Source organism: Numenius arquata, chromosome W (genome assembly GCF_964106895.1).
Source record: "Numenius arquata chromosome W, bNumArq3.hap1.1, whole genome shotgun sequence".
In the NCBI taxonomy this organism is placed as follows: domain Eukaryota; kingdom Metazoa; phylum Chordata; class Aves; order Charadriiformes; family Scolopacidae; genus Numenius; species Numenius arquata.
In genome coordinates, this window is record NC_133615.1 from 2,550,227 (window position 1) to 2,573,998 (window position 23,772).

General features: G+C 49.6%; 1 protein-coding gene across 1 annotated transcript; it reads right to left on the reverse strand.

The window, feature by feature from the left end:
- Window positions 1–365: 365 nt before the first annotated feature.
- Window positions 366–22,529, reverse strand: LOC141476737 (tetraspanin-36-like). The gene is made up of 7 exons (XM_074165545.1): window positions 22,470–22,529; window positions 4,852–5,049; window positions 3,360–3,434; window positions 2,775–2,870; window positions 2,100–2,252; window positions 1,270–1,353; window positions 366–452 (listed from the first exon to the last, which is right to left on the reverse strand). Exons 1-7 carry the CDS (start codon window positions 22,527–22,529, stop codon window positions 366–368), a joined length of 753 nt encoding a protein of 250 aa, XP_074021646.1.
- Window positions 22,530–23,772: the final 1,243 nt, after the last annotated feature.

The window sequence follows — 23,772 nt, forward strand, 5'->3', positions numbered from 1 at the left end:
ATCGGTTTAGTGATTAAAAATAAGGTTTCTTCTGCATGCTTTAAGGGTAGAGGAAAGAACTCCAGAAGAAAGATTCTTTCTGGAGCACCACCTGGTGGTATCTGAAGTCACAAACCCAAATCTACAATAACCTCACAGAAAGCTGTGGTAGGCAAGATGAGGGTACGTTACTGTAGGGCACTTAATATTGAAATTTCCATTTCAGGTCACCCGCAAGAAACTTTTCCCAAGTCAATACACAAGGTTCTTTTTGTTTCATGTACATAAAACATTTCGCTAGAAGGCCGTAAACTGTCCATTAGCGTTCAACTTATCAAGTCTATTTTATCATCAGGAAGCCAAAGAAAAGCGATCTTTGCATTTTATTAAGCAAACACCCCTGAGTAAAGAGGTTGATATCCGGTGTCTTCTCTCTTGCAAGTAAGCACGCAGACACTCAGCATGCCGAAGAACTGAAAAAGAGCGCAAGAGAATTAGTTTTGCTGTATTTTTTTCAGTCATCAGACTCAACACACCTATATGTTAATTAGACTTCTTCATCACCGCAAGGACATTCCTTTCATATTAAAAAGCACTTAGAAAATACATCTACAGAAAGTAATTTTTTTGCATATCAATTTCCAGTAATAGTTCCAGCTCAGCTTTTTTCCTTCCCGGTTTCTCCCATTAATTTACACATCCACAGTAATTCCTAGTTATCTTACTGTGGGGAAAAATTTCAGTGGAAGCATGGGATTACTCTGGACTTAAAATGGGCTCTGTAAGATACTTAAGTATGTAAAACATGCAAATAAAGATAGTGCAGAGTATGCTGAGACACTCTTTAGGGATGATCAGAGGAGAGATTGCGGTGGGAGGGTTCATCATAAATAGTAACGGGATATGTCATGGGAGTGTAGAACATAGAACTTATCGCTTTTTTTGATGAGCTATTTTTTTAAATTCCAGTTAAATATAGAAAAGCTGGTTAATAAAGAATTCTAGATCTAGGCCTTTTAATCACACCCAGCTTCTTGTATTTCCTACCAAATGACCAAGATGGATTCTCCGTTGACCTACCATCCCAAATCCCCTACTGGAATTTTGGATCCCTCCCCCTTATCATCATGCAGACGAAATGCAGAAATTTGAAAGAAAACAAGTGAGGAACAGAGGACTGGGTCCACTTCAGAGCCAGCAAAAGGCTGTAGGACATGGTAGAAGAAAAAGCCCTGGGATGAAACGGCAAACAGCATTATTTTCCGTGAGGGAAGAGATAAAAATATTTACCTTTACAATGGCAAAGCCCAGGATTACAAGCATGGCATAGCTGATAACGCTCTGCAGCCCAGCCTCCAGTTCCTCTGCACAGCCCTGCCATGAAAGAGATGGGTGAAAACAAGTTAAAAGATGTTAAATTCAGCTGGATTTTTTTTTTTCTGTACTTGTTTTTTTCTCCCCAGCCCTTCAAAGGAAGCAGGACCTCCTAAGGCCTTTCTAACTAGCCACTGCAGACCTGAGGCCTTCCATTCCTGTCTTCCGGACCTGACGGCGTGTCGTTCTCCTCTCGCTCGAGGAGAGGCACTGCCAAAGCACAACTCACTGCCATTTGCTGCTTCTCAATCTCCTCTAGCTCAGGCCACTTGTGCCAAAACTCGGAGCCAGGGAGACCACCAATGGTATCTCTAGAAGTCAACTTATGGGCTTGTGCCCTAGACTGAAGAACCTGGTATTGCAGTTCTCCGGACTCATGGTCAACCCTACAAGAGTCTCTTTCCTTACCCCTGTTTGAACAACTATGTGCCCATAGCTAGTGCTTTGGCCTTGTCACCTTGCTTCTGTAGCATCTTCAGATGGAAGAATTACCAGCAGACAGACAAGACCAAACATCCAGACTGGTGTCCCTCCATCATCTAAGAGCTTTTATAGAATTATATGAGGAAGAAGTTAGCTAGAGGAAAACCACGGGGAGAAAAAGGCTTGGGGGACAAACTGCTGAAAAGAATTGGATGAAGTTATCCCTAAGCCCTGCCTGAAGTGCTTTCCTCATTGGTTTTCCTCATTCTGGCTGGCTGGGAATGCTCACAGCCCAGATGTGGAACCGTGTCCTTTATCCTCACCCGCATATTGAGTTCCTGCGGCTGATCCAGGCGCCCCGTGCAGTTCTTCATATCTTGCCTGCAGCAACTCAGAGGGACGCTGCTGTTACCGGTGGAATTAAACCACACTGTGGTCGTCCAGTCGCTGTAGTTCTTTACCCCGCAACAATGAAGCTGCCAAAGACAGGACAGTTACGGAGTCTTCTCTCATCCTTTTATTACATGGTACAGGATTCTCAGCAGCAGTTAGTCATGTGTACTCATTTGGTCTGATCCAAAAGCTGCTCACGTCAACAAGATTATTCATTTACATGAACTTCATACCAGAAGCCTGAAAAGGCCAACTCTGCAAAGTGGGGAGCACCCTCAATTGCCTGGGAGAATCATCGAATGGTTTGGGTTGAAAGGGACATTTAAAGGTTGTCTAGTCCAACCTCCTGCCATGGGCAGGGACATCTTCAACTAGATCAGGTTGCTCAGAGCCCATCCAACATGACCTTGAATGTTTCCAGGGATGGGGCATCTCCCACTTCTCTGGGCAACCTGTAGAATCGGATGTTAACACTGCTGCCGAGCTGAGATCCTGGATACAACCACACTGTCCCTCTTCCCCTCCCTTCCCAGCCCCAATTCCTTGTTTAGCACCCAACTGTTCTTTTCTAAATAATTCTCAGGACAATTTAAATGTTTTCTTACCTGTTCTTGCAGGTAATCCACAACAGTAGACTCCGGATTTTTCCCATCGTACTTCTCAAAGACTGAGCGCATTGTGCCTTGTACGTCAGTTTTTACCTATTTAGAGAGGGAAAAAAAACCCAATACTCTTTTAAGATGAGAGCTAAGAATTTTATCTAGTGGAAACTGCAAAAGATCTGTATCTAAGGGGAAAAAACTAAAGGGAAAACGGGAAACCAAGGGGAAAAAAAATAAATAAAAATCAAGCGATGTTTTAGATAAAATGCAAGTAGCACTTAACCAGAATTACATTCCTGGATAGAAGCTTGCTTCTCCCGATGGAAAAGCCCTCCTTTGCGAGCATCAGCAACTGTTAATTCCAAATTAGAGTCTGTTGCGATGCCTGCCAGGTACTTTATGTATTCACCACGTTCCCAACAAAGACCAATCCACATTCCGGATGGTGACATCCCCATTCCCGCTTGCCCTGCAGGCTGCGGGATAAGGGATGAAGTGCTAGAAAACTGGATATATTGGAATGCTCTAACAATGCAAGATCTATTCTTTATTTTCAGGTTAGCACAGAGATGCTAATTCTTTGCTTACCTTTTCCCTGTAAACAAATCCCAGGACAAAAGCGGATACTTCTGCAATAAAGATAACCAGGATAATGGCCAAGAACTGAAATGATCAGAGAGAGAGAGACTGTAAGGATGAATTCCACAGCATTTGGATTCAATTGCACATTACCCATCACGTTGATTTATCGTGGTAAGTTATCGTTATCTGTTTTTGCCTCTCCAATCAAACTAGTTTCCAGAATAGAAATAGAATAGGAGATTACTGTGCGAGCCTGGGACTACGTGGCCCCACAGGACGCATGCCCAACGTAGGCAGCCTCCTGAACGCTGCCATGATGTCATCAGTATGAAAAGAACCTATGAAACACTTCACAAGGCGGCTGTCAAACAGGAGACTGCACGGATATTGTGTTAGGTACGTTGGGCACTGCTTATTGAGTTCACATCACCTTCAAAACATCAGCTGGGGGCCCAAGTTACTCAGCTTGAATCTTTTTAGCCTTTTAGAAATTATTCTAGAAGTTGAGGCATACTTTTAGGATTCAGAGAACTAAAGTCAGCAGAACAATACTGTTTGGGTTTTGGTTTGGTTTTTTTTTTGCTTGTTTTGGAAATTCACATCTCCTCCTGTTCCCTCACCATCACACTTCTTCTCAAAACTTGCTACTCTCCATGCTTACCTCCAGCAAGGTAGCTGAGGCAGAGCCGTCAAACTCTCCATGGCTGTGGGTATTTGTCTACACAAAGCCATGCAACGAATAATTTAGCCTCACAGAATCATAGAATGCTATGGGGTTGGAAGGGACCTCTGGAGATCATCTACTCCAACCCCCTGCCAAAGCAGATCCACCCAGAGCAGGTCCCACAGGAACGTGTCCAGGTGGGGTTTGAATGTCTCCAGAGAAGGAGACTCCACCACCTCTCTGGGCAGCCTCTTCCAGGGCTCTGCCACCCTCACAGGAAAGAAGTTCCTCCTCATGTTTAGGTGGAACTTCCCATGTTCAAATTTGTGCCCATTCCCTCTTGTCCTGTCCCTGGGCACCACTGAAAAAAGACTGGCCCCATCCTCCTGACACCCACCCTTGAAGTATTTATAGGCCTTGATCAGATCCCCCCTCAGGCTTCTCTTCTCCAGACTCAAAAGACCTAAGTCCCTCAGAGAGATGCTCCAGGTCCCTCATCATCTTTGTAGCCCTCTGCTGTCCCCTCTCCAGCAGTTCCTTGTCCTTCTTGAACTGGGGAGCCCAGAACTGGACCCAGTGCTCCAGATGGGGCCTCCCCTGGGCAGGGCAGAGCAGAGGGGGAGGATGACCTCCCTCCACCTGCTGGCCACACTCACCATCAATCCATGCCTTACAGCGGTACCTAACTCCCACAAAGGAGGAGTGCTTCAGCAGTATATGTCAGAATAACCTTTTACTTTCCTCTCTGCGTGTCCTGAGAAGGTCTGGTGGAGCACCTCCCACACCACGCAACTGGATGAAGAAGAGGACACCCAAATAACGTGCTCCACTCACCAGCCCTAGGCCAACTCGAGACTCCCGGAAGGTGACACAGCAGCCGATCAACCCGATGATGAACATGACCGTAGCAACGCAAAGAATGATCACGGCTGGCAGCAGAGCATACTTGTCCTGCAGAAAGTTGTCGTAGCTCTTGTAGGTGTTGATGACGTATCCCCCAACATAGCTGAGACCTGCTGCTGCCGCCTGAAAGGCAATAAAGAAAATTATTTTTATTAGCCGTTATTTATGAAGCATCTGCCCAGGAAAGTAAACATGGATCTTTTTGTAATGGCCTAATTAAAATTTAAACTTTGGAAGTAATGAGTACAGTAGGCAAAGATCTAGAAAAAAAATAAAAGCATGGAGCTGAAATTAGCTACTCATCCAAACTTTAACGCAGAGAAGAGAGAATTCACTTCCCGTGAATCACTCCTTGACTAACGAAGGACCACTTTAGCTGAGCTGAGATACGGGAGTCTATCACAGAATGGTTAGAGTTGGAAGCGACCTTAAAGGTCATCGGTTGCCCACGGGAAGTTGTGGCTGCCCTGTCCCTGGAGTGATTCAAGGCCAGGCTGGACGGGGCTTTGAGCAACCTGGTCTGGTGGGAGGTGTCCCTGCCCAGGCCAGGGGGTTGGAACTCGATGATCTTTAAGGTCCCTTCCAACTCTAACCATTCTATGATTCTGTGATCGAGTTCCAACCCCCCTGCCCTGCATCAGCCAGTGTCTCTGCAGAGGGCGAGATTCACACTTCCTACCCAAGATCACCTACCTCCTACCCCACCCTGCATTTGGCGGGATCAGCTTTTAAGATGATCACCACAAGGGTGGGCTGTTGGTTTGGGGCTTTTTTTTGACAAAAACTTATCCTTTCCACACTCACAAAATCATTAACCACCGAGGCGCAAACGTTCTTGATCTCAGCAAAACACAGGCCCTCCTTTTCCTAGAGGAAACAGAATTCCGTGACCTCTAAAATAAATTCTCCTCCAAAAGGGTGTTTTGCTGATTGAGGCCAACATACGGCGCACCAGTGACAGCTGCCCAACTGGTAGCCCTGGAGACAGAAGACTTTTATCCTCAGAACCGGGTACAGCCCTGGAAATAGCACCGACAGGCTCAGCAATGCCCTGCCAATGCCTCACCAGTGGCATAAACAAATTCTCTCCAGAGTTACAACAGCTCATCCACCTTCTAGAATCCTCCAGCACAAGACTACGCCTGTAAAAATGAAGCGCCGTCCGTACTCACGTTCTGGGGAACTCACTTGAGGGGAAAAAAAAAAAATAAAAAATCAGCCTGTTTGTTTTCAATAGGCTACAGCTGGATTTCATCATGCAGCATACAAGCAGTTCATTACTTCCCTCAGTACTTTATGTTTTTAATTAAATCAAACACTCCTCACACTGCAGCTCCTTTACGTTCTTTGCCTCCTTCCCCTCCAGCCAGGTCTGGTGCCTGCCCTTCAATTACCTCCAAGTGCAGGGGACATCCTTCATTTCAGACAGCTCTCATCCTACACTGCTCTTGCATTCCTGGACGCTGCCTGTACCTCAAAATTACGGAATCAGATGCACACCAAGTGATGAAACCAGGATCAAACTAAACCTTGGAGACCTTTAGCACGTGTCACGCAAGGTCCTGCTGTGTTGGGGCTCAGATACAGAAGGACTTCTACAAAGTGACACATGAAATGGAATGCGATCACCAATTCTGAAGAGCTTTTTTTCTTCTCCACATACATTGGGTTTTCAGGTGGCGCTAGGGAAATCTCTTTCCCATTTCCCTGCCTGCCGGCATACAGCGTCCAGGGCTTCTTCCTCCCACCCCATTTTAGGGATGCAGGGAAAGGATGAGAACACTGGAGCTCCAAGGGCACCGATGCTTTTTCCCTTCACCACCGTGAGCAACCTCCCCTCTTCCTCCTCCGACACTAAGCTCTTGTACTGAAAGTGGAACAGGAAAAGTCCCTGGAACATCAGCAATACTAAAGGTGGGGCTGGGGACGCTGCACCTCCGACCTGCCTTGCTTTCCATTGCACAAAAAGAGCAAGGCCTATGACTCAAAAAGGACACCCTATATTTATGGCCTGGGGAGCTGGATGCACGTGCGACTGTCCACCTATTCTCCGTTCTGGAACAGCATCATCTGGGCAAGGGCAGCAACAGAGAAAAAAGTAACACTCCTGGGCTGACCATCCATCATCGTGGAGAAGACACGATGATGGGATTTGCCCAGTATATCCTTTATTTCTAGTATTTTCCAGGACTATCGAGCACAGTGATTGGCCATGTCGGCCCCAAACCCAGTGAAAACAATGCAGATTCAAGACAGGAGATGTGAGGGCTTTTATCAGCCACAGAAATGCTCTGTTCGGCTGGGCCAGCACCAGCTCAGACAAAGGTGGAGCCAGCCACTAGCAGCACGAAGGCTCCTGCACATGGATTTAAATCGAGAGCTCGCATCTGGGCATGGCCACTAACGAGGATGTTTTTGCAGAGGCCATCACAGAATCCCAGAATGCTATGGGGTTGGAAGGGACCTCTGGAGACCATCTAGTCCAACCCCCTGCCAAAGCAGGGCCACCCAGAGCAGGTCCCACAGGAACGTGTCCAGGTGGGGTTTGAATGTCTCCAGAGAAGGAGACTCCCCCACCTCTCTGGGCAACCTCTTCCAGGGCTCTGCCACCCTCACAGGAAAGAAGTTCCTCCTCATGTTGGGATGGAACTTCCCATGTTCAAGTTTGTGCCCGTTCCCTCTTGTCCTGTCCCTGGGCACCACTGAAAAAAGACTGGCCCCATCCTCCTGACACCCACCCTTGAAGTATTTATGGGCGTTGATCAGATCCCCCCTCAGTCTTCTCTTCTCCAGACTCAAAAGACCCAAGTCCCATCAGAATTTGGACCAGCTCAGCACGCAGGCTGGGATGTCCCACCACAGTTGTCATCAACCGCTAAGGGCCCACAGCCCCAGGAGAAAACCAGAAGGACCGTGAGACCCTCAGAAAGGTTTGTGATGGGGGAAGGCAGTCCCTGGGGAAACGGAGCAGGGGTAACGTCACTGCACAGACTGAGCAGCTGGGGTACAAAAAAAGCACAAGCCACATTTTTTTTTGGCAAGTAAATGAGTCACCGGCATTCAGCAGCAATGTCACGTCAAAGCACGCACAACGAAAGAGCCTTGTGACTTAGTTAATGTGTCAAAGTTAATGTGCAAAGTGCCAAGTTAATCATTTGTCACCTTCAGAGGATGTCAAGCCCTGCTCTTCCACGTAACTCCAGTCCCAGCCTTTGCAAGCAGTTCTGTACCTCCAAAGACAGTCTGCTTCATAATTTAATCTTCCTATAGGATGTTTCACAGAAAAGAATCCTCCAACGTTTCTGTGGGAGCTGACCCAGGCAGGAGGCAGGAACAACCGCGAAACCACGGATGAAAGGCAAAGAACAAATTTAATCAGCACACAAGACTAAACAACAATTAGAGCGATAGATGCGCTTTCCAGCGCCCCACGTGCGAGTCGCTTGAGCATATTTACAGTCCTCCTCGCTCATCTCCCGTTACTTTCCCACAGTTTCCATTATCCTTCGGCAAGTGATTTAGACCACAGACACATTCCTCCTATCTCCTCTCTGCGCCCCGTTTTCTACCGATTTTCAGCACGTTCAATGCACAGCACAAAGGAAACGCACAGGAAACGGTAAAAACAGACCAGCTGTGGGGAACGAAGGAAGACCTTGTTGCTAGTAAAGGGCCACCACAAATTCTAAACCACCACTGTGAAGCCCATTCACAGAAGGCCTGAAAAGCCAAGGACTAACAAAGCTCCACGACAATAAGCCAACAGCAGAGGGTCCGGCGTTGAGTTCAAGGAGATCCTTGCCCAAACTTTATCAATACAATTACAGACTGGCACGATCACAGCAGGTTTTAGGGCAAACACAGCAAGTGGTCTATTATAATTTCTGAACTTCTGCTTCCAAGCAGAAAAAAGGAAGTGTAACAAGGTAAAAATAAAAGACTTCGGGTAAAGATCTGACTTCAAGAAGTTCACATTTTTCCCCACAAACTGAGGAACAGCCGTGGCTTCACCCCTGGGTTTTAATTCAAAGTGAAGACTTTGAAGGCTGAAGAGCAGAGGCACTCAGGGAGTGGAAGGCATTTCAGGTAACAATCTGTTCCCTGTTTTACTTCTGTAGATGAATCCCAGACCTAAACTTTGAAAGTGGAGAAGAAAAGCATTTCCGCACATAAATCTCTGAGCTTTTACAGAATGATACAGGGTTGGAAGGGACCTCTGGAGATCATCTAGTCCAACCCCCCGCCAAAGCAGGGCCACCCAGAGCAGGTCCCACAGGAACATGTCCGGGTGGGGTTGGAATGTCTCCAGAGAAGGAGTCTCCACCACCTCTCTGGGCAGCCTCTTCCAGGGCTCTGCCACCCTCACAGGAAAGAAGTTCCTCCTCATGTTGAGATGGAACTTCCCATGTTCAAGTTTGTGCCCATTTCCTCTTGTCCTGTCCCTGGGCACCACTGAGAAAAGACTGGCCCCATCCTCCTGACACCCACCCTTGAAGTATTTATAGGCCTTGATCAGATCCCCCCCTCAGTCTTCTCTTCTCCAGACTAACAAGACCCAAGCTCTCCCACTTATGCCTTTACGGTACTTAAGGCAAGTTCAAAATCTGGTGGAGGGATTTTCCTTCCCTCTGCCCTTTCCTGAATCGACGATGAAACTTCTCTGGGAGAGAAATATGAAAAGAAACGTCCTTTGCACTTCTCAAGACAGACATTAACTCAAGAGTAAAAAGTGTAAAGTACAGCTGATAAAACAAATTTTGTCGGATCTCAAGAAACCCTCTGCCCCCAAAATCTTTCATAAATACACAAGCCAGTTCAAGCCATTATTTTTGGGGAGGAAGAGATTGCTTTTTCATGATTAGTCAAACACTTCCTCAAAGAAAATTATATACCTAGTCTGAAATTATATACCCAGTTGCCAGGATTCTTCTGAGAAATTAATACTAGAAATTGTTGTTGTCCTTCACAATTTTTTTTAGGCTCCTACGTGGAAGTTTTCTTTTGGAAGGGCAAGTGTAGGGTGCTGCACCTGGGGAGGAATAACCCCCTGCACCAGGACAGGTTGGGGGTGACCTGCTGGAGAGCAGCTCTGAGGAAAAAGACCTGGGAGTCCTGGTGGACAACAGGATGACCATGAGCCAGCAATGTGCCCTCGTGGCCAAGAAGGCCAATGGCATCCTGGGGGGCATCAGGAAGAGTGTGACCAGCAGGTGGAGGGAGGTCATCCTCCCCCTCTGCTCTGCCCTGGGGAGGCCACAGCTGGAGCACTGGGTCCAGTTGTGGGCTCCCCAGTTCAAGAAGGACAGGGAACTGCTGGAGAGGGGACAGCAGAGGGCTACAAAGATGCTGAGGGGCCTGGAGCATCTCTCTGATGAGGAAAGGCTGAGGGACTTGGGTCTTTTGAGTCTGGAGAAGAGAAGGCTGAGGGGGGATCTGATCAAGGCCTATAAATACTTCAAGGGTGGGTGTCAGGAGGATGGGGCCAGTCTTTTTTCAGTGGTGCCCAGGGACAGGACAAGAGGAAATGGGCACAAACTTGAACATGGGAAGTTCCATCTCAACATGAGGAGGAACTTCTTTCCTGTGAGGGTGGCAGAGCCCTGGAAGAGGCTGCCCAGAGAGGTGGTGGAGTCTCCTTCTCTGGAGACATTCCAACCCCACCCGGACACTTTCCTGTGGGACCTGCTCTGGGTGGATCTGCTTTGGCAGGGGGTTGGACTAGATGATCTCCAGAGGTCCCTTCCAACCCCATAGCATTCTGGGATTCTGTGAATTCAGGGCAGAACAGGATCACGCGATGCGCCCTGTGCAGCTGGCACAAACCCCAGGGCAGGCAGCCAAGGAGTGATGCAAGGCCGATATGGGACAACCAGTTCATCCGGTTGGTGGGGCAGCATCTGCCAGCTGGGGCAAACAGAACATCCTAACCTTCCCCCTTTCCTCCCCAGACATCCCCGCCTGACTCACTTGGGGCTCCAGGAAACGCTGTTGCTATTTCGTTACAACCTTGATGATACTCATAAGACGAGCTGTGAAGACATGAGGTAAAGGGGAAATTTTGCAAGAAAGTCCCTTTTCACAGCTGAGTGACAAAGCTGCGACCATCTCTTCTCGCATCAAGCAAGAACCACTTGCTTTTGCACGTTCTGCATCTCAGACAAAAGAACCAGAGACCTTAAATCCTTTGAGTGCCAACAATGAACTCCTTGTTGGGCTTGAACGGAAAGAACGCCGCGCCGTAACGATGGGGTTTTCCTAAGCTGGTGTTTGGGGCAGGGTTAGTCACCACGCGGACTTCAGCCACCGCTTCCACGCTCAGCAGGAAGGTCTGTGAGAAGCTGGAACTCTCTCCAGCCACACAATGCGCACGTGAATATTCAGTCTTACCCACGAAACAGAAGGGGACGGGACTGGGTGGCTGAGCTGTCTCACTGACGCAGGACAGAACAGCCGTTGGAAAATAGTAGATGTTATATATATTTCTTTTTTTTTTTTTTTTTCCTAAAAGTACAGCAATTTGTTTTTTACTTTACCACCATCAGAAGGGGAATTTTTTCTCTGCTGATGACCATGAGCCTCTGCCCTTCTCGACAGGCTTCTGGCTATGCAAATATTTTGCAACACTTCAACGTCGCAGCCACACAAGTGCCCCCTTAAACTTCCCTCTATACAACTGCTCTGGAAAAGAAAAAAAAAAAAATATATGTATATATATAAAATTTGCATCTAAGAGTCAGGCGGAACAGATATTTTCACTACTTTCCCTTCTTTGTTTTACCGAGTTGACCTTATGTGATGGCTGGGAACTGAGAATCATAGAATCATAGAATCATCCAGGTTGGAAGAGACCCTTGGGATCATGGAGTCCAACCATCTACCCTACTCTACAAAGCTCTCCCCTATATCATATCCCCCAACACCACATCTAAACGGCTCTTAAACACATCCAGGGATGGTGACTCAACCCCCTCCCTGGGCAGCCTGTTCCAATGCCCGACCACTCTTTCTCTGAAAAATTCTTTCCTAATGTTCAGTCTAAACCTACTCTGCTGGAGCTTGAAGCCATTCCCTCTCGTTCTGTCATTAGTTACCTGTGAGAAGAGACCAGCACCAACCTCTCTACAGTGTCCTTTCAAGTAGTTGTAGAGAGTGATGAGGTCTCCCCTCAGCCTCCTCTTCCTCAGACTAAACAGTCCCAGCTCCTTCAACCGCTCTTCATAGGATTTGTTTTCCAGGCCCTTCACCAGCTTCGTTGCCCTCCTCTGCACTCGCTCCAGCACCTCGATATCTCTCTTGGATCCAGGTGCCCAAAACTGGACACAATACTCCAGGTGTGGCCTCACCAGTGCTGAGTACAGGGGCACAATCACCTCCCTACTTCTGCTGGTCACGCTATTTCTAATACAAGCCAGGATGCCCTTGGCTTTCTTGGCCACCTGGGCACACTGCCGGCTCATATTCAGCCGCTTGTCAATTAGAACCCCCAGGTCTCTTTCTTCCAGGCAGCTTTCCAGCCACACTTCCCCAAGCCTGTAGCAACGCACGGGGTTATTGTGGCCCAAGTGCAGAACCAAACAGAGGTTTGTGTTCATTTGCATTTATCAGCACAGGCTTCTTTGTCCTTCGCCAAACCTAAATAAAACACAGTAAAGGAGCCAAACTACTAGCTCTGAAATTAAAAGTTTGTTGATCTGGAGGGACGTTAAAAGGGAAAGCTGTAAGAACAGGGTAAATGGAAAATTCACCAAACAAATGCGTTCAGCAAGATGCATCCTCTATACAGTAAAAAAAAGGGAGATAATGAGGTTTTAAAAAGCCATTTCTCCCCCATCAGTTTTCAGAGAGGACTTTCCCAGGGCCAGCACTAATACCTAACGCAGCACAAAACTCAGATGGATTCGACTTTGTCCCGTATCATTAATTTTTTATGGGCAAAGAAAGATACGGTAAATAATACTGTTTAATGAGTAATAGCAATTGTTTTCGGCAGCAAACCACTGCAAATACATACTGGAAGAACTAGCAATATCCACACGAGCGCTTTCGGAACCATTCCCTTCTAGTTCATTAAACCATCAGCTCAAGGAGGTGTTTTAATTCATTTTAAGGCTTGAAAACCACTTTTTTTTTCCACCACTACCTTTGCACAGCAGCGATTTAAATCAGGGCATCTCACCCGATACCCAATGCTGATGTTTTGCCTTTACATCCAACCGCTACAATCGCTGGGATGCTATCCCGTTTTCAGCAATTTTAAATTTGCCAGAGGACAGATCAAGATAATATCTTCAATTATTAGTTTGCCAAGTGTTTGCCACTACTGCGCTGTCCCCGTGTCCCCCCCCCCCCCCCCGCCATCTAGAATCAAGGCCCGGCAACACGGGTTCTCAATTACAGCTGCACGCCCCCTGCTTAAAGCAAAAGCCACTCCTTGTATTTGGGGTATTTCGTGTACAAAACCGGGTTTTTGATTTAAACTTGGCAGGTGAATCCTCTGCTCGACAGGGTTTGCACAACATTTCCTCCAGAAAGAAGGGGAGTTACTCTATTTGGCTCCCTCGCTGCTTTCCTGGTACCACAAATTTTATTCTTCCCCTCGGCCACCGGATTTTCAAGACCTCCCCAGCTGCTGCGTTATTCCCTTTCCATGGAGTCAACAGGTTTTCCAGGGGAAAACAAAGGCACTGAGCGCTTCCGAGAAAGCCTTCTTCATTTCACTCTCGCTTTAACAACTTTACAATTCCTGTTTAAAACTCCACTTCGCCCATAAGGACCACGCAGCTCCCCCACACCTGACAGTCTCTCCCTTGCCCCCAGGCAGAGCTTTTCCCCCCCCCCCCCCGCAGCAATTAGGGAATTAGCTCAGCACTTCCCACCCCACTTGAACAGATTCCTCCCCTTTTCCTATCCCAGGTTTAAACTCTGCCAGTCGGGAAGGATCTCCTGCCCTCGGCTACCGGTTCCTACCACGCTTAGGGTATCGATTTCTCTGAATGATAAATCAATGATTGCTGCACTTATGTCACCTGGCTTCATCCAGGACAGCGTGTGACCCTCCTTACAGGCTGTGACATCCATCAGATGGCCACACAGGCAACAACCGCTAAGGAGGGGACGTACTCACCATTTGCTCTAGTTCCCGGCCACACATAGCTCACGGCCACCGCTGGACACGCACCAGTGTGATATGAAGTCACAGAAGGGTTGAGGTGGGTAGGAACCTCTGGAAGTCACCTGGTCCAACCTCCTGCTCAAGCAGGGACACCTAGAGCTGGTTGCCCAGCACCATGTCCAAACAGCTTTTGAATATCTCTAGGGATGGTGACTCCCAACACCTTTCTGGGCAGCCTGTGGCCCTGCTCGGTCACGCTCACAACGAAGAAGTGTTTCGTGATGTTCAGAGGAACCTGAACATCAGGTGTTTGTTTGTGCCCATTGTCCTGTCACTGGGCGCCACTGAGAAGGGCCTGGCTCTGTCCTCTTGGCTCCCTCCCTTCAGGTATTTATATACATTGATAAGACCCCCTGGAGACTTCTCCAGGGTGAGCAGTGCCAGCTCTCTCAGCCTTTCCTCACAGGAGAGGTGCTCCAGTCCCTTCATCATCTTTGTTGTCCAGTATGTCTGTGTCTCTTCTACTGGGGACCCCATCACCAGATCCAGCACTTCCAGACATGGCCTTAGCAGCGCTGAGCAGAGGGGAAGGGCCACTTCCATCCACCTGCTGGCAACATTCCTCCTGATGCAGCCCCAGGGTACCCTCAGCCTTCTCGCAGCAAGGGCACTTTGCCGGATCGTGGTCAGCTTGGTGCCCACCACGACCCCCAGGGCCTCGTCTGCCAAGGATTCTCCTCTGCTTTCCATGGATCTACTCCGCTCCCCACCGTCCTACAGCATTTTCCATTTCTTGGAAGGCCATAGATTCAAGTATTTCCCCACTTTTTTCTGCTGGAAAAGCGATTTTACACTCACTTTCTGTGTCCCCTCAGACTCTCAAGTTGTGAAAACACCGATTTGAAAAATAATAAAAAAAAAAATAAAATACTGAGCTCAGCAAGTTGACTTTGGATTGAGGCATAAAGCACCAAAGCCGTGAGCCCCTCCAAGCTGTCCTCGGTTGCCAGCCCTGCCAACAGCCCCAGGAGAGACCTGCCACTCATCTCGTGCCAGTCATCGGCCACAATTCCAAACCCTTGAAACCACAGTCTCCTGATGTGAAGAACGGAGGTGGGACGCGGCCGAGAAAACTCTACTTATAGAAAGTCACGGGAAACTCTTCAAAGTGCATTATATCTAAATATTCAGCCGCGATGCACGACTACGGGGCGCGTTTCAGCTCGCCTTCGAAACACACCGCGGGGCTGCTAGGCGGGTACGGTGGGAAGCGCTTGTTTTTTCCTTTTTCTTCCTCGAATGAAAACAAAGAGCAGCAGCTGAAAGGTTCTGAAAAACGGTGGTTCTCTTACAATGGGAAAAAAAAAACCAACCCTAAACCCTGGTGAGGCCCCATCTGGAGCACTGGGTCCAGTTGTGGGCTCCCCAGTTCCAGAAGGACAGGGAACTGCTGGAGAGGGGACAGCAGAGGGCTACAAAGATGCTGAGGGGCCTGGAGCATCTCTCTGATGAGGAAAGGCTGAGGGACTTGGGTCTTTTGAGTCTGGAGAAGAGAAGGCTGAGGGGGGATCTGATCAAGGCCTATAAATACTTCAAGGGTGGGTGTCAGGAGGATGGGGCCAGTCTTTTTTCAGTGGTGCCCAGGGACAGGACAAAAGGAAATGGGCACAAACTGGAACATAAGAAGTTCCACCTAAACATGAGGAGGAACTTCTTTGCTGTGATGGTGGCAGAGCCCTGGAAGAGGCTGCCCAGAGAGGTGGTGGAGTCTCCTTCTCTGGAGACATTCCAACCCCACCTGGACCCGTTCCTGTGGGACCTGCTCTGGGTGGCCCTGCTTTGGCAGGGGGTTGGACTAGATGATCTCCAGAGGTCCCTTCCAACCCCATATCATTCTCTGATTCTGTCTAAACCAGTAGCCACTTGCAATCCCACACGCTCAAGTGGGGATTCTGGTTTTCATGGCTTTGTTTTAAAGTTATGTTAAATAAATGCTCTCCTTAGTTGTCCAACCTCGAGCATAACTCCGGGTTTTTGTTTTTTTCTCCCCTAAAAACCAGCATGTATCCTAGAAAGCCTAAGTAAGTGGTGGGATGTCCTCGTGGAGACACTGCACATCAGCACAAACCAAGGAATCCTGCCTCAGATCCTCTCATTTCTAACGTTTAAACCTCTGTCTCGGGGTCACCGCGCTAATCAAAAATCACAGGGCAGCAGCGGGGACAACGGGACCGCTCTTAGGAGAAAGCATCACCACCCCTTTTCACCCTCATTCTCCCCAAATTCAGACCCAGACCTCAGGGCAAGGGCTTGCTGCGAACTTCAAGCTGAGCGTGGATGGATTCATCAGCCGCTGCCAAGCCTTTTCAGATCTGAACGGCCAGTTCAGACACAAAATGCCCTCTAGTTCAATATTTGCCTTCAGAACCACCCCAGCTTCTTAAGAAGCTGTTCCTGGCTCAGCCACCCGATCCCGCGATTAAACCGAATATCCAAGTGCACCTAGAACACAGCGGAGCTAATCCTAAAGCCTGGGAAAAACGTCTGGGAGCTGATGACAGGGCTCTAATCTGCCCTGAAATATTGCTCATCACCCAGTGGAAAGGGAAGGGACACGCGGGTGGCGGGGCCACGTGGGTGTATGTGCACCTATTCCCGTAAGGAAAAGCGCAGGTTGGGATTCTCCTGCCGCAAAGGGACCCTGCGCAGCTCCACGGAAAAGGAAACACAGCCTGGCAGTGCAACGCTTTCGGGGGAAAAACGAAGGAAATGCCCCATTCATACATGAACTACAGGGAAGAGCCGCCTTCTATTCCCCCTGGATAAAGCGTCCTCCAGCTCTGAGCTTCTTGCAGAAGGGTGACAAAATGGGACATCTCGAGCAGCTGTAATTATCAGAGGCGACTTCTACAACATCAGACCTCTGGTTTTGGACACCTGCAAACTGCGAAGAGACCAAAGTGCATTTAGAGCCGGATCCAGAACCCGGCCATCCAACAGGAGCCTTTCTACAGCCTTGGGGACAGCTGGGGACAAGCCAGACTAAGGTTGTTCCCCAGAAGCACACAGGAAAGGGTAAGTTTCTCACATTGTATATCTGCATCACCATCATCTGAACACTTCCCCTTTCCCGACCACACAGCATCAACATCTTGGTTTTATTTTAACCGTGAGGCCCCTACGCGGACGGCAAAGTGCATTTTCCTGAAAGTCAGTTAAATTCTGCTTCCTGATTTTTGGGCAGAGTGGTTTTGAAATAAGGAAGAACTTTGTCCTTTCAAGGCGCGCTCAAGTGGGTCACCCCAAAGTGTCCAAATCCGGTACCGAGCCCTGGCATCACTGTGGCTAACGCCTCTGTTCCCCCCCCACCCCCCTTCCCAGTTCAGCAAGGAGGTCACAGCTGAGCCAGAAACGAACCCACCCTTTTCCTCTTCCCACCCAACGCTCCTCACGCTGGGTCAAGACGTTCCCCAGACCCCTCCATCGCCCCGTGGGTCCCAGGGGACGCCAGCCAGCACCACGGGGCAGAAACAAGAGGGAAACCTGTCCCTGAGCCTTATCAGAAGGGGATGAATCCAGCTTTACTCACTGGATGTACTAAGGATCTTGGTTAAGCAGCTTTTTCCACCACGGAGGGTGAGTCAGACCCATCAGCTGCGTTTCCCTGACCCGGAGCGGGGATGGGAGCTCCCACGGCTCTTCCACCTTCCATCACACACACAGCATTAAAACCAGTCAGAGCTGCCCCCCCCCCCCCCAGCTGTCCCCCCCAGCGGGTGGTCACAGGCAGGATTAAGGATTTGCCTAAGAACAGATGGAGGAAAGGTGAGAAAAGGGTCCCAGGGCTGCTGCCACCCAGACCTTTAACCATTCTTTGGAGAATACAGCCCCCATCCTTAAAAATAACGGTGTTTCTATCGTCCCTTATCTCCAACACAACCTTTGCTATTCGCTACCTTTTCAATTCCATCTAGGGATCCTCCTTCTTGGCGTTTTTAATTTATTTTTCATCCTCCTTCTTGGGGTTTTTAAATTGATTTATTAAGTATCCAGCTGATTTCTCTCTGGCTGAGCGATCGTTCCCAAACCTCCCATCACCGGCACTGTTGAAAATAAGTAGCTTTTCGTCTTGGATGCACCGAGGGCAAAGGAAATAAATGAAACCAGATACTCCAGGATGCCCAAACCAGCCCGAGTATCTCCTCAAAGCAGGGATGACACTAATAACCCCAAACACGATTAATTCACGCTCCTCGGAAACTCCCGGGTCACAAATCCAAAGATATTTGCAAAAATCACCTGATGTAGGGTGGAGAAGGGAGATGGAAGGCAGTGCTGGGACATTCTCCACAGGGACCAGGTGGGAAGGCAAAGCCCCTCTCTATTCTCCAGTCAATGGATGACCCTTGCAGCCATCTGGAGTCCAATCCCAACCCAGAAACCGCAACTCACACCTCTTGTTAACGAAGAAGGTTTTCGGAAGAGTCAGCAAAGCTCCCGAACGACCTGAAATGGGGTCAAACGCACCCAGGCACAGAGGGAACCAGGGATCGGCTGGGGAAATCCAAGTCTCACAGGTAGAGCACACCCTGCTATGGGCCAGTCCCGGGCTTCTCCTCCTCGGGCAGTCCCGTTGCTGTCAAAAGATGGGATTCCACTCTCTCCAATCCGATCTAAAACCACCCTGGAAAATAATTTCTCTTTATCCTTCTCTCTACTGTAGGGCAAGTGGGGTGAGGCTGGGGACGTGCCCACCTCTGAGAGAAAGGGAAAGGGAAATCTGAGCAACCAGGATTTTCACTGCAGCGACATAAAAGGTGGCCTTTTGGTGATGAAGTCCCCAGGAGAACTGCTGGAGAGGCAAACCCTCTCTGGAAGCAGAGGCCTGTCTAGTGACAACGAAGCTGAAAGAGAAGGTGAGCAGGGCCACCGTGCTAATGGCTGGATTCATGAAATCATGGAATGGTTTGGGTTGGAAGGGACCTTCAAGATCATCAAGTTCCAACCCCCTGCCCTGGGCAGGGACACCTCCCACCAGACAAGGTTGCTCCAAGCACTGTCCAACCTGACCTTGAACCCCTCCAGGGATGGGGCAGCCACATTCAGCAGCTTTGGGATTAAAGAAGGGGAGTTAAAAGGAAAACCGACCTGGGGAGGGTGTGTAGATCCCATTATATAGAAATAACAAAGCATGAAACTTCCATCTAGTTTTAAAATTCCAAATGTCTTCCCTCGGACCAGCCAGCGAATCCCAGCGTTTCACCTCTCTCCTTCAAGGAACATCTTCGCATCCCACCCAGCCAAGTCCCCTCACAAGCCATTGCCAAGAACATCAAAGTCTCCTCTGACCCTTCTTCTCCCTCTTTTAGGTTCCATGAAGACCTAGAAGAGGCCGACACCCACTTATCAAAATAACCACCCACTTGGACCTAATTAGTAGGTGCTAAAAAGCAAAATTGGAGGTGGGTGGATCTCCCACAGCTTGAAGCACCACCCTTAGGAACTACGTAGTTAAAACAGCTTCAATCAATGCCTCGTTTGTGGGGGGGTTATGTGCACCTGCAGCCCCCCCCAAATTCACCCCCCCCCATCGCAGGATGACCCACAAATTTGGTCCTGAGCCTGGTGGGTAAGAGAGAAGTTGCTTTTTCATAGAATCATAGAATGGTTAGAGTTGGAAGGGACCTTAAAGATCATCCAGTTCCAACCCCCTGCCATGGGCAGGGACACCTCCCACCAGACCAGGTTGCTCAAAGACCCATCCAGCCTGGCCTTGAACCCCTCCAGGGATGGGGCAGCCACAGCTTCTCTGGGCAACCTGGGCCAGGCTCTCACCACCCTCACAGTAAAGAATTTCCTCCTAATATCTCATCTAAATCTCCCCTCTGCCAATTTAAAACCATCACCCCTTGTCCTGTCACTACACTTCCTGACAAAGAGTCCCTCTCCGGCTCTCCTGCAGGCTCCCTTCAGATATTGGAAGGCTGCTCTGAGGTCTCCCCGGAGCCTTCTCTTCTCCAGGCTGAACAACCCCAGCTCTCTCAGCCTGTCTTCATAGGAGAGGGGCTCCAGCCCTCTGATCATCTTCCTGGCCCTCCGCTGGACCCGTTCCAACAGGTCCATGTCCTTCCTGTGTTGAGGACTCCAAAGCTGGACACAGTGCTCCAGGTGGGGTCTCACGAGAGCAGAGTAGAGGGGTAGAATCACCTCCCGCGACCTGCTGGCCACACTTCTCTTGATGCAGCCCAGAATCCGGTTGGCTTTCTGGGCTGCCAGCACGCACTGCCGGCTCATGTTGAGCTTCTCATCCAGCAACACCCCCAAGTCCTTCTCCTCAGGGCTGCTCTCCAGCCATTCTCCGCCCAACCTGTATTTGTGCCTGGGACTGCCAAGTCCCAGGTGCAGGACCCTGCACTTGGCTTGGTTGAACTTCACGAGGTTTGCACGAGCCCATCAATTTCACCCCGTATAGGAAACCCCTAGAAACCCCTAGAAAAATCTGTCATCGTTCCTGTGCGACGATAACCATCGGAGATCCAAAAGCGGATTTATTGCCTTTTTAGGACAATTTCTAAGCAATAACTTTTATCAAAGCACCGGCTGAATATGCAGGTGGGGAATTATTTTCCATAATAATATCCAAGCTGGACGAGATTTGCAGCCTGAGCACAAATTACTCCTTGGAGGAGAAGTCTAATGGTCTTTGAGAACCTCTTGATAACCATCTGGAGCCTTGTACTTGGGACAGCCCCAACTGTTAGAAACGTTCTGAAAGAGCATAAAAGAGTCTTGTTCTTTCATCCCCACCCTCCTAAAACCTGAATTCCAGGTTCTGCAGTTCGGAGTCGGGAATGCCATTACCACACTAATGGCGGCGGCAGCCTCCAAACGCCACGGCATTTTCGGAGCCGCGTCGCTCTTCCTGGGATATAAAAACCAAACCCAAACCCAAAGGGTTGGTCCGGCTCACCCCAAATTCAGAGCCTAGAGATGGAGAAAAGGATAATTCCCGATTGTTGGGGGATCCGGGTGACTTAAGAGCTTCAATCACAGTTCGAGAATTCCCTTAGAGCCGAAAAAAAAAAAATACCAGGGAGACTTTTGGAGGACGTAAGGTTGATTTTTTTTTCTTTTTCTTTTTCTTTTTAACAGCCAAGCAACGACGCTGATCCGGGGCACACCTGAGCTGAAGCTCGGGGAATTTCCGCGGACAAAGAGCAGGATGTGGTGAGATCGTGTTTTTTTGATAAGTAAAAGGGGCCTGCCCCCGCGCTGTTCTTGTGACAGGGGTGTCACCCGGAACACGGGCAGCGACACCTCCAGCTGAAACCCCCCCCCTTTCAAAAAGTCCTTTACGTTCTCCGTCACTGCTCGGATGGGCGATGGCGGTGGGGGGGGGGGGACACGGGACGGGACGGGGTTGTCGCTGTGCCGAGCCCCAACCCCGACTGTCCCCAGCACGGTGTAAAACACCCTCTGGAAAATACTCACACCCTACAAAGCGGACGTGAACACCCGAACCGCGCTACAGATACACCCTTCTCCGAGAGAAGCAACAAACCCCTGGCTGATGATGATGAGGGGGGGCAGGGGGGGGGGGGGGGTTCAGCAAATTTCCCCACGCAGGGGAAAAGCCCGAGACTGGTTACCAGTATAACCCCCCCCCCCTCGGGACTGGTTACCAGAATAACCATCGTCTCTTCCCAGTGGTCACCTACCCCAAGCCCCGCTGTCACTGTCACCAGCCCGCTGTGCCCCCCCAAACCCGCCGGGGGGTGGGGTGGGGGGGGGTTAGGCTACAAAGTACACGCCCCCACCCTCATGGGTTGGGTTTTGGTGGGTTTTTTTTCCCGACCGCTCGTAACTTAATTATCGAGGAAGTGATTTGCAAAGGCCTAATTGCAACCAAACGTAGTTGGAACAAAGTCTTCGGCCGTTTTGCTCCCCCCAAAATACTCCTCGCCCCAAACTTTTGGGGGGGGGGGGGGAGAAAGGGGAGGGGGAAAAGGGGGGGTAGCCCCCACGTCCTGCCCTCACCCCCTGCGGCCCAACAGCTCCCTCTGTTCCCGATCAATGACACGCTTTAATGACACGCCTTTAAAAACAACTACTAAAAAAAAAAAAAAACCCACCCTACGACATGGAAAACACCCCGAAAAAAATCCCAAACGCCCTTTTTTTTTATATATATTTTTTTTCTCCAAAACTTAAAAACCCCAAATCTTCCCGTTCTTTAAAAAGATCTAAACGTAGGGTTTTCTGTAGAAACGAACGTCGCTTATCGCGCCCCTAAACGAAACACCCCATTGACTCCGGAAACTCCGGCTCACGGCACGTTCCGCAGCACCTTCTCCTTCTTTCCCGAGCCCTTCACCGCTCCCACCGCCCGGGACCTCAACACCATCCCACCCCCCCCACACACACCCCACGGCGGTACCCAGAAGGCGAGGCTCAGCAGCAGCAGCACGGTCTTGGAGGTGATCACGCCGCAGTCCATGGCCCGGAGCGGGACTGGGGAAGGCGAGGAAGGGGAACCCGGCTTTGGGTCCCGCGTGGGGCCGCCCACGGAGCCGCCCCGTAGCCCAGCCCCGTCCCTTCCTTCCCACCCACCAATCGGTGCCACCAATCGGCAGTTTCCCAAACTTCTGGGATTTTTTTTTTTTTTTTTCCCAAGAGAAAGCCGGGAACAAACGTCAAAGCAAATTAACGTTGACTTCGAGGCGGCTTTATTTATTTTATTTTATTTTTTTTAACTCCTGCAACTTTCAAGCTCGGCTTAAACGGAGCTTTTGGGAAAAGCTCTCGCCGCGGCTAAAAGCTTTCCGACAAATCTGCATCTCCCAGGATTCCTAACCCACGGCTGAGCGTCTCCCTTACAGCCAGCCTTTCCGGTTTGGCACCGTCTCACGGCGGTTCTTCCCCATCACACGCGCCACGGATGGTGGGACCGCAACCACAGCGGGGGTTCTGCCGCTCACCCGCATGTCCTCACCACTGAAACGGGCTTTTAAAAGATGGAGATGAGATCTGGGGAAGAACTTCTTTGCTGGGAAGGTGGTGAGACCCTGGCCCAGGTTGCCCAGAGAAGCTGTGGCTGCCCCATCCCTGGAGGTGTTCAAGACCAGGTTGGAGGGGGCTTGGATCAACGTGGTCTGGTGGGAGGTGTCCCTGCCCAGGGCAGGGGGATTGGAACTGGATGATCATCAAGGTCCCTTCCAACCCAAAGCGTTCCAGGATTCCATGAAAAACAAGCCGAAGGTGTGGGGCCGGTTTGTTTTCCAAAGCAGACCTCCGGCAGCCTGAACCGAGCTGAACCCAACCCCCCGCTCGGATACGGGATGCGCCGATAACACGTTTCCCGTCTCTGCCCCCCTTCCCAACAAAAATAGACGTGACCCAATTTCCTTTGGCGGGGGGTGGGATATGGATTTTGGAGGAGTTTTGCTGAAGCAGCTCCGCAGCGGGAAATCACGGAAAGGGAGATCCCAGCCCAAAGCCCATGAATTTAAGCCGCTGCTGCGTCGAAAAGCAGGAGAAGGGTCTGTGCCGGTGGCTGAAATCAAGGAAATTCCCTCACAGAGCACGGGGCGAAGCCCGGCTCCAAAATGAAATTCCTTTAAGAGTAAAGATCTGGGAAAAATCAGACCTCGATGACCACGGGGGGAGCTCCTCCTGCCAACAAACCTGTCTTTGCCCTGGCAATTTCTATTACAGCAACAAATATTAACAGAGTGTCTTAA